We start from the raw sequence: 10,963 nt of genomic DNA, 5'->3' as shown, positions 1-10,963 counted from the left end.
AAATTGGGCAGAGATAATTTGTTCAACATGCGAATTTGCTGGATAACGGGGGCAGAGTCGAAGTTCTTACTTAGCTACCTAGTAATGTACTAAGCTGGAAATGGGTTTTATTCATGCCTTGGTTGTGCTGCAGGAGGGAGAAGCTTACTCCTGGGAGTTTGATGAAGGCGGTTATCCGGTCAGGCAGGGGAGACGCGACTCCTGCAGATGGAGATCAGGTCAGGGCTGGTTATTTTCCCTTCGTTCCAAACCTTTATTTGCTGCAGACTATTGTGACATAGGGCTTTGTGAATCAAACTTTTGCCATCTTACTACCCTCAGCCTTTGAGGCCCAGTGCTCTCGAGAGTTTTATTGCTACTGCTAGGCTAACTTATGAACAATTGAAAAAGTATGTACATTGACCACATGGTGTATGTGGTAAGCAACCTCAAAACAAACAATGTCAAGAAAAAGTATGTACATTGAATTGAGAGTACCAAGTAACGATGTCTCTGAATGATGTTTGTTCAGGATAGAAGTTTGTTCGTCACCGGGTGGGCTGGGCTGGCTTTATAACTCTATGTATTTTCTGATGACAAATACATTCTAGTTGATTGAACCAATCATCAATTTGTGCAATATCCATCTATTCATTTAAAAACGGATGATCACATCACGGCTCAAATTTTGAGGTGCTGTTCAGCACTCAAGATAATACAGACGAAATCATGTGCCTTTATGTCCTATAAATGTTCAGGGCCCTCATGATGGCTTTCTCGACCTTTCACTGGACAATCTCTGATTTCTTTTTTGTTATAGGAGACAGTGGGACATTTCGTGGTCAAACTCTTTCTTAATTCTAGTCATTTTGCAGGTCATACTTCATTGCACTATTCGAACCATGGAGGGCATTGTTGTGAATTCTACAAGAAGGGAACATGGAGGTGATTAGGCAAAACACATTTAGCACAGCACTAGTGCACTACATATATACAGTTCTTTTAGTTTACAAACACCATCAGGATGCTTCGGACTCGACAGATTCTTATCTTCATAGAAATTTAGTGCTTCCATAGCCATCTTCCAGTCGGTGTAGCTTTCAAGTATGAAGCTACAGATTTGTAGTCTTCTGATAGCAGATATAACGTTAAAGTTTGTGCATGCTGCGAATAAAGAAAAAAAAACAGTTCAGTGATATCGAGCTTTGCTTGTTAACCCTTCCAGTAAAAGCACTTCCACTATGCTTCCTTTCATCTTGCATTACGACATATATTAGGTTAGACGAGATAAATGTAAAAACTTTTGTTAGGATATCTATCTTATAATTCACTTTCACTGCCACATGCATTTATTAGTATCTATACCTTTCTCTTTTTTTAGGTACTCAGCTCGGTGTATTGTGGCTCTAATCATCTCGTTTTACCATTATTATTATAACAGGAAAAGGAATCCCACTCAGATTTGTGTTGGGGAAAAGCAAAATGATCCTTGGCTTTGCTGAAGGCTTTCCAACAATGCTGAAGGGTGAAATTGCTATGGTATTCTGTTAAACAGAGTGCAACTTGTAAATTAAATAACAAAAATGTTGTAGGAAGGGCACATATTTCTGAGAATGCTATGGTTCGAATACGCATGTCCTGAATTTGCAAATATCTACTGCTCTCTCTAATCCCCCATCCCGTGGTCACAATCTATCTTTTCAGTTTAAAATGGAGCCGAAAATACACTATGCAGAGGATGATTGCCCGGTTACACCTCCAGATGGCTTCCCAAAAGATGATGAGCTTCAGTTTGAGGTTGAGATGTTGGATTTCTTTAAAGCCAAGGTTAGTCTTGTTATGATTTGAGCATGATACGTTGTATATATTTCGGAATCATGATGGTACAATGGTTCTGATGTATTTTCAGCCATTAATTTCCTTTTGTACTTATAAATCGATCAATTTCAGCATGGTATGAATCTGAAGAGTTATGCAATATGTTAATTAAGACTCTGTTCGCAACATAATAGCCACCTAAAAGAGCTGTTCGCCCTGCATGCATCCTTCTGCTGTTGCCGTGCACATCATTGCTACTGTTGCACACGATGCTTGCCCCACACCATAATGATGGCTTTCATGGTTACCGATTATTTCTGTTACCATCTAGGATGTTGGGCCAATATATCTCACGAAGAACTACAACATCACCATATGTGTAATGTATCAGTATACAGCATAATAAACTGTGTGAACGATAGAGATTTGTATTTCTATCTTTCATGATTAGGTGAATGATATCGATCATGACATGGCATCCCCTATGGGAACTATCGAGTTAACTGCAACACACAAGTAAGCATGTTGGACAGGTTCATATAAGCTCCATTCGCCAAGTCGATGCCCTAATTTTTTTTTCTCTTCTTCTAACCCCCGGTCATGGTTTAAAAACCGAACCGGTGAGACTGTCGATTCAGATTTTCAACGGTCAGACCACCAACTCATTGGTTAATTGACAACCAAAAACAGCAATATTTAAGCTATTTTTTCAGAAAAAAATGACCCCAGATCAAATGGGTAGACATAATATTCGATGTAATCCATTAATAAATCACAAAGTGTTGCTAGCCCAGTTGGTTATTCGGCCTTTAGCGTGCCATGGCTCAAGGTCAAGGGTTTGATCCCTGCACCATTTTCTTAATATTTCCCTGTTTTTTTTTACTAAAAGACCAATGCGTCATAAAAAACGGAAAGGCTCCGGTTCCGATTTTTCTAATCAGACCGCCGGTCCGGTCGGGTTTTTAAAACTATGCCCCAGGTAGTTGATTTCCTGACTCCATGACTTTGTACTCACTGCAATGCCTAGTACCAATCAGACACATCAACAACAACAACAAAGCCTTTAGTCCCAAACAAGTTGGGGTAGGCTAGAGGTGAAACCCATCAGATCTCGCGACCAACTCATGGCTCTGGCACATGGATAGCAAGCTTCTATGCAGCCCTGTCCATAGCTAGTTCTTTGGTGATACACCAATCCTTCAGGTCTCTCTTAACGGACTCCTCCCATGTCAAATTCGGTCTACCCCGGCCTCTCTTGAAATTCTCTGCACGCTTTAGCCGTCCGCTATGCACTGGAGCTCCTGGAGGCCTGCGCTGAATATGCCCAAACCATCTCAGACGATGTTGGACAAGCTTCTCTTCAATTGGTGCCACCCCAACTCTATCTCGTATATCATCATCCCGGACTCGACCCTTCCTCGTGTGGCCACACATCCATCTCAACATACGCATCTCCGCCACACCTAACTGTTGAACATGTCGCCTTTTAGTCGGCCAACACTCAGCGCCATACAACATTACGGGTCGAACCGCCGTCCTGTAGAACTTGCCTTTTAAGCTTTTATGGCACTCTCTTGTCACAGAGAATACCAATCAGACACATAATAATATTATTTGCCACATTCGATTCGATTATTGACTCTAGTTTTCTCTCTCTTTCAGGTCGTGACTGAGGATTTAGGGGTTGTAAAGAAGGTAAACAGACATTCTATATTGATAGCATAAAATATATTCAGTTTTATCCAGTTGGGATTTTTAAATACTTTATTTTATTTATGTCTGGAGCACCTGTTTGATATTTTTTGTGCTTTCCAAAGTTAGCACAGTAAAAGGATTCATATATTCAGTTTGGGATTCCCCAAATGTTATCGGCATCCTTTACTCCCATGTTAGACTTTTTTTGTTGGTTATACAATAAGAGGTCAAGTAAATGAGAGCAGATGCTTCAGCATTGTGGCAAACTTATCATTGCTCTTTGGATGTGGCAGATAGTTGATGAAGGCAAGGGGTGGGAAACACCTAGAGAACCATATGAAGTGACAGCACGGTAAATGTTTATTTTACTCTAAATCTAATAAATTCTGCTTAGTGCTTGGCAGCGTTAGCACATAGTTTTTCTTTCTTTATGGTTAGTGCCCAAATGCTACATAATTGACATCTTTAATATGACTACTAGAAAGCTGAAGTGTAAACTGAAATTGTAGTTGCATTTGATGATACAAACATATAGTGGTCAATTTGCACAGAAAGGGATGAGGGGATACAAACCACTGAGACTATAAGGAAGTGAGCCTAGTTCACTTGGTCGGGGGAGTGAATGCAATCCTACTTCTGGGTTCAAGTCCTCATGGACATGAATTTGTGTTCCTATTTATACTGTTGGGGGCTTCCCTTGCAGTTTCCCTTCAAAAACCACGAGTAAATGAACCCACCTGCTTGTCGACTGCGTCTTCTGGCATCTAGTTTGCTTCAAGGCGCTGTCATGGATAAGATCTACGGCAACAGCGCCATCTCCGGCGGGCGGCAAAGAATTCGCTGACTTGTTGAGAACAATGGTTGTGGTCACTCCCTCTGCGCTGAGGCACGGGACAAGCTCCATCATGGATTTGGAACCGAAGGAAACATATCTTTTCCTCAATGATACCCCAGCCATACTCGACCTCCTAGACACGGTCGACTGCGTCTTTTGGCATCTAGTTTGGTTCAAGGTGCTGTCATGGATAAGATCTACGGCAACAGCGGCATCTCCGCGGGCGGCGAAGAATTCGCTGACTTGTTGAGAACAATGGTTGTGGCCACTCCCTCTGCGCTGAGGCACGGGACAAGTTCCATCATGGATTTGGAACCGAAGGAAACATGTCTTTTCCTCAATGATACCCCATCCATACTCGACCTCCTAGACACGATCGGGGAGGCAAACCCTTGGGTCACACCGTCCTGCCCAATGGTTAGACTTAGGGCTCTTTTTGTTCACTTGGCTGTAGCCTACTGCAGACTCGTAAATAACACTTTTCCAGCTCTATCAGTACAACAAGGCATAATGCTTTGTGTTTTCTCGGGGGAAATAGATAGATAACTAAATTAGCATCTGTTATGCCATATTGGTGCTGGAGAGCAAGACAGCGGTGTTTTATGGTGTTGTGTCTAAATTACCCTTGTCCAGAACTTTTGTCTGATAGGCATGCCAGGCTTCCTTTACTTCTACTGCTTTTCATCTTCCTTTCACGCCACAATTGCTATTGTTGAATTATATGTGGATTGCCCAACCTTCTCCATCAGTTCGGACTTTTGGTTCTACTGGTTGGTGCATGAAACTTAATATGGTATTAGAGCCAAGAGGTCTTGCGCTCAAGTCTCGGCTTTCGCAATTTAATAAAAAAATTGCTTGCCTTCTCTTTGTTGTTGAAGTATATGTGGATTGCCCTACCTTCTCCATCAGTTCACACTTTTTGTTCTACTGGTTGGTGCATGAAACTTAATAGCTATATCTGTCACGTGCAACCGTGACATGGGTATGTGGGTGAGGGGTGGAGTCTGTTAAGCCTATTCTAGGTACTGGTCCTGAGAGGATGACTGTTGTATGTGAACCCATGTTCAGCCTGGCCCATAAGGCCCAGGCCCGTTCCAGTGATCTAGAAGAGGAGGCAGACCATGTCTGGTCAGTTGCGCCCGCAACACACACGAACCAGCAGCCGCTGGGGTACGTATCTCTCTCTTGTCAACATGGTATCAGACCAGGTCGGGGCACTGGAGCTGGCGGAGCCAGCGAGGAGGAGGCGGCGCATCTGGGCTTGGCTTCTGTGTGTGTGCACGGCGTGCGTGCGGCTATGCGCCGGCTGCGCGGGCAACGTCTGCTGCCTCGGTTCGGCGAGGAGGTGGAGCTGGAGGCGGCGAGCTTGGATGAGGAGAGGAGAAGGAGGAGCTGCTGCTGCTGCTGAGGGAAGGAGAAGGAGGAGCTGCGGCTGCTGCTGAGAAGAGAAGAAGGTGATTGGAGAGGAGGAGGAGCTGCCGCTGCTGCTTGCTGTTTGTGGTGAGAAGGAAGAAGACGCAGTGCTGTGCTGCTGCTGATTTGCTTCTGCATGCATGCTGATTGGAGAAGAAGGGTTTGAGTGACCAGATTGCGAGCAGACTATCCGGTAGGGCCTGTGGTCCTGAAGGTGGCAGTGACTGCTACTGAGAGCTGCTGCTGATTCTGCTGCTGCTAGCTTGGTGCTGGTGCATGTAGCAGAGGCTCTCACAGCTAAGTGAGTAGCTGAAGTGAGTGATCCTGATGGTGGTGTAGCTTTGTTGTTGTGGCTGCTGATTGCAGAGGAGGCAGCACTAGTGGTGTTGCCACACAAAATTGCAGCGTGACACCACTATAACCGTCGTGCTTTCGTGGCGACGAACGATTGCTTTACAAGCAAAGCAACAAAAATCTCCTCGCTTTGTTAGAGGAGAGACGACCGCTTTTCAATGCAAAATGGCAAAGATCAACCAAACCCTAGGGCTGCCAGGGCTCGGCAGGAAGAACAACAGAAAGAAACGAACGTGAAAAAGTAATATGTATTTTGTGAATATATCTATTGGTGTTTTTTCAATCAGCCACGGCCTTACATTTATATTGGCACGCTGGACTTGGCGTATACAAAAACGATTCCAAAGCTAAACCGACTAGAATCTGGCCATCTTAATTGGATTACCATGTATAGCACGATTACCATATATAGCACTTTACGTTTTTAATCGGCCAGCTAACACGCATAGCTAACCTGCATGGCAACCCCTCTTGGCCATATTCACATATATAAGTACTCATCGCCTTGCCTTTTATGAATAAAATATTCCGGCCACGTCGCTAATCACAACACATAATGGTGATCACGTATGAATGATATTTCTCCACTCTTCACGCGTATTTCTGCATGTTGCATTTTCCCTTATGTAACTCCACCCGTAGCATTGCAATCTTCAGCTTTGACCTCTGATCCTTGTTAGGACTTGTCCTAGGTAGCATTGTGGTAACTCTGAAATACTGTGAGTATGGCTAGGACATGTCCAAAGTATCCTCTTGTCCATGAAAATTCCTGTTGCAATCGTTACAAAAAATAGTAACTGATTAGCTTGAATGACTATTAATTAATGGCCTATCAACAGACTACTAGCCAAATTACACCATGAACAGGTGGCACAGCTAGGAGAAGACGAGATGGAGTCTCTTGTCAATAGAGTGATTGTGACTGAATCTGAAACTGCAAATGAGAAAGAAAAGGTGAGGATTGGTTTGGAAGAGATTAGGAGGAAGATCATACTGTTAGACGTGCATAGTCCCTTTTCGGTATATCCCCATTGTATAAGGGGTTTCTTGCACTTTGTCACACATGTATATGTAATGGCCTTTGGCCCTCAGTGAATACTAGTTGCCATTTATCCAACATGGTATCATATGCTAGGCTAGCCTCCCGCACGATGCAACTCCGTGCCTCTCGTTCCTAGCCTGCCTGTCTTCGGTCGTCCGGCCGCTGCATCTCCGGCCTCCTCCCCCGTCCCCGGCCCGGCTCTGCTGCCTCTCCGTTCGGCCGCTGCATCTCCAGCCTCCTCCCCCGTCCCCGGCCCGGCTCTGCTGCCTCTCCGTCCGGCTGCTGCAGCCTTTGTTCCGTTTGGCCGCCGCCCAGTCCGGCCGCCGTCGAGTCCGGCTGCTGCCCAGTCCGGACTGCTCCGTCTGGTCGCCGCCTAGCCCGGCTGCTGTGGCCGACGCCCGTCTCGTTCGGCCGCTGCCTCGTCTGCCTGCCCCGTTCGGCCGCTGCTCCCTTCGGTCCGGCCTCGATTTGGAGCTGCCCCAGGCTAGCTGCTCCTGCCCGGTGCCCCGACTGCGCCTCTCGATCTGGCCTTGGTCGCCAGGGCCTCTCGCCCTTGCCTCGCGCCTGAGCGTGAGCGCTCCTGCCCGCTTCGCTCGATCTAGATCTGGTTTGTTCAGGTAGTTGACTTCCAAAAAAAAAGTTCGTCATGTCCTCTTCGGGCTATGTGGCTGTCCCTCACTGTTCGGTGATCTTCGATGGCACCAACTATGCTGAGTTTGTGGTTTTCATGCGCATCCATATGCGTGGACTTCTTCTATGGGGTGTCCTCTCTGGCGAGGTCCCTTGTCCGCCATGTCCTGTTGCGCCCGTGGCCCCAATCCCACCGGTGCCGCCGACACTTGCTGCTGATGCTTCTCAGGCTGACCGGGATGCCGCCAAGGCTCTAGATGATGTTGCGGTTGATGCTTATGATCAACTGGTATCCGCTTATTCAGATGCTCTTTCTGTGTACCGCGATGATCTGTCTGCTTACACTTAGTGGTGCAATGATGATGCTTGAGCTGCTGCTGTTCTCACTGCGAGTGTCCTTCCTCAGTTTGCTTCGGAGTTCATGGGACTTGGCACAGTTGCAGCGATGTGGTCTTATCTCTGTCAGCGCTATCAACCCTCTGGTGATGCTCTCTACCTATCTGTGGTGCGTCAGGAGCACGCACTCCAGCAGGGTGATTCTTCTGTTGATGAGTTCTATTCACACTGCTCTGCCATCTGGCGCCAACTTGACTCTTTTCGGACAGTTGTTTGTGGCGCTTGCCGCTGCTGTCAGACTACACTGTCTAATTTGGAGTTTCAGCGGGTCCATGAGTTCTTATTTCGTCTCCGCTCTGAGTTTGAGCCCCGACGTGCTCACTTGCTTGCTCGTGGTCGTGTTCCTATCTCGAAGGTATTTGCCGAGCTTCGTGCTGAGGAGACCCGCCTTCGCTCTGCTGGGTTGCTGGTGGTTCCGTCGCTCTGCTGGGTTGCTGGTGGTTCCGTCTGTATTGGCTGCTCGGGCTCCTGTGTCGTCTGCTCGGCTCACCGCTCCACCGCTCCTACCCACACCTTCAGGGGGTGGGTCGCCCTTCTTATACTGAGAGGGGCCGGTCGCGCTGTGACACCTTCTGTGGCTACTGCTCTCGGCCAGGTCACCTAGAGTCTGATTGCCGTGAGAAGAAGCGAGACCAGAGGCGCTCCTCTTTCAGTGGGACTCCTGGATCTTCCTCGATTCCGTCACTCACTGACCAGGACATTGTGAGGCTCAAGCATCTCTTGGCTTCCTCAGGCTCTTCGTCGACCGGTTCCGCTGTTGCTGTGACTGCATCCACTTCACCACCGCAGGCATCTACATAGTCAGGTACATCTTCGTGGGTTCTGGATTCTGGAGCCTCCTTTCATATGTCTTCTGATTCTTCTGTGCTGTCTTCTCTCCGATCTCTTGATTCGCTTGTTAATGTTCTTACCGCCGATGGCACACCTCTTCCTGTTGCTAGTCGTGGTCGTCTTTCCACTCCATTTTTTTCTGTTCCTAGTTCACATGTTCCTCGCCTTACCATGAATCTTTTTTCCGCTGCCCAACTTATTGATTCTGGTTGTCGTGTCATTCTTGATATCGACTCTTGCTCCATTTAGGATCGTTGCACCAAGGCTTTGGTTGGTGCTGTCCCCCGACACCGTGAGTCAGAGGGCCTTTGGGAGGTTGACTGGCTTTGTGTTCCTTCTGCTACCACCACTTCTGCCAGCTCCCATGCTCTTGCCGCCTCTTCGTCTGCGTCCTTCCAGCAGTGACATCATCGCCTTGGTCACATCTGTGGCTCTCGCTTGTCTTCTTTAGTTCGTCAGGGCCTCCTAGGGTCTGTATCTGGAGATGTTTCTTTACATTGTAATGGTTGCAGACTTGGCAAACAGACCCAGTTACCTTATCCTACCAGTGAGTCGGTATCTCAGCGTCCTTTTGACTTGGTTCATTCTGATGTCTGGGGGCCTGCTCCCTTTGATTCGAAAGGTGGTCATCGCTACTATATCTTGTTTATTGATGATTTCTCTCGCTACACTTGGCTCTACTTTATGAAATCTCGTAGCGAGGTTCTCTCTATATACAAACGTTTTGCTGCCATGGTTTACACCCAGTTTTCCACGCCCATTCGTACTTTTCGTGCTGACTCCGCTGGTGAGTTTATCTTCCGGCTGTTGCGTGGTTTTCTTGCGGAATAGGGTACTCTTGCCCAGTTCTCATGTCCTGGTGCTCATGCTCAGAATGGCATTGCCGAACGTAAGCATCGTCATCTACTTGAGACAGCTTGTGCGCTGATGATTGCCGCTTCCCTTCCACCCCACTTTTGGGCTGAGGCTGTTTCTGCATCCACCTATCTCATCAACATTCAGCCATCGACTGCTCTGCAGGGTGGTGTTCCTATGGAGTGTCTCACTGGTCGTTCTCCTAACTACTCAGCTCTTCGTATGTTTGGATGTGTGTGCTATGTCCTTCTTGCCTCGCGAGAACGCACCAAACTGACTGCTCAGTCGGTTGAATGTGTTTTCCTTGGCTACAGTGATGAGCACAAGGGCTATCGCTGTTGGGATCCTGTTGGTCGTTGTTTGCGCATCTCGCATGATGTGACCTTTGACGAGTCTCGCTCTTACTACCCACGTCCTTCTTCCTCGAGCTTCTCTGTGAACGATATATTTAGATTTCCTCTACCTCTGAAACTTTCTTTATTTCCCAAGAGAAATATATTTAGGATCTTCTTGCTCGTGTTGCTCTTACTGATGAGTGCACTGTTGACACTCTCATGGAGCTCAATGTTCAACTCCATGCTTCCGATGGTGATCCCTTGTCTGATCCAACGCGTCATGGGCATTTTGAGCCAGTTTGTTTCTGCTCCCACTTGGGTTCACTGTAGTCACCTTCGTGTTCTGCGATATCTTCGTGGCACGATCTTTCAACGTCTTCTCTTTTCCTGCTCCAGTTCTTTACAGCTTCAGACCTATTCGGATGCTTCGTGGGCTAGTGGTCCCTCAGATAGCCGTTCACTTTCTGCTTATTTTCTTGTTGGTTCTCTCATCGCGTGGAAGATGCAGAAACAGACTGCAGTTTCCCATTTGAGTGTGGAGGCTGCGTTGTGACTGACTTGGTTACGATGGTTACTTACTTCAGGAGTTTGGTGTTTCTGTCACTACACCTACTCCCCTCCCGTCAGACAGTACAGGTGAAGCATGAGCTCCCCAAGCATATTGGTGTTAATGCTTCTTTTGTGCGTGCTGCTGTACAGGATTAGGTTTTTCCTCTTCAGTATGTGCCTTTCGAGTTACAGTTTGTGGATTTTACGAAGGCCCAGACTAGAGAGTTTGAA

At 46.9% G+C, this 10,963-nt stretch overlaps 1 protein-coding gene across 2 annotated transcripts in view; it reads left to right on the top strand.

Moving 5' to 3' along the window:
- Positions 1 to 91: 91 nt before the first annotated feature.
- The window catches only part of LOC119335685 (peptidyl-prolyl cis-trans isomerase PASTICCINO1-like), a 22,169-nt gene continuing 11,297 nt past the window's right edge, over positions 92 to 10,963 (top strand). For both annotated transcript variants that reach the window (XM_037607789.1, XM_037607782.1), the window contains exons 1-6: positions 92 to 218; positions 855 to 924; positions 1,421 to 1,518; positions 1,684 to 1,806; positions 3,460 to 3,492; positions 3,786 to 3,844. In XM_037607789.1, the coding sequence (XP_037463686.1) occupies positions 114 to 218; positions 855 to 924; positions 1,421 to 1,518; positions 1,684 to 1,806; positions 3,460 to 3,492; positions 3,786 to 3,844 (488 nt within the window). In that variant the 5' untranslated portion in view covers positions 92 to 113. The remainder of the gene's footprint in view (positions 219 to 854; positions 925 to 1,420; positions 1,519 to 1,683; positions 1,807 to 3,459; positions 3,493 to 3,785; positions 3,845 to 10,963) is intronic.

Source organism: Triticum dicoccoides, chromosome 1B (genome assembly GCF_002162155.2).
Source record: "Triticum dicoccoides isolate Atlit2015 ecotype Zavitan chromosome 1B, WEW_v2.0, whole genome shotgun sequence".
Taxonomy (NCBI): Eukaryota; Viridiplantae; Streptophyta; class Magnoliopsida; order Poales; family Poaceae; genus Triticum; species Triticum dicoccoides.
The sequence above is the reverse complement of the archived record's forward strand: the minus strand, read 5'-3'. Positions and strand labels throughout refer to the sequence as shown.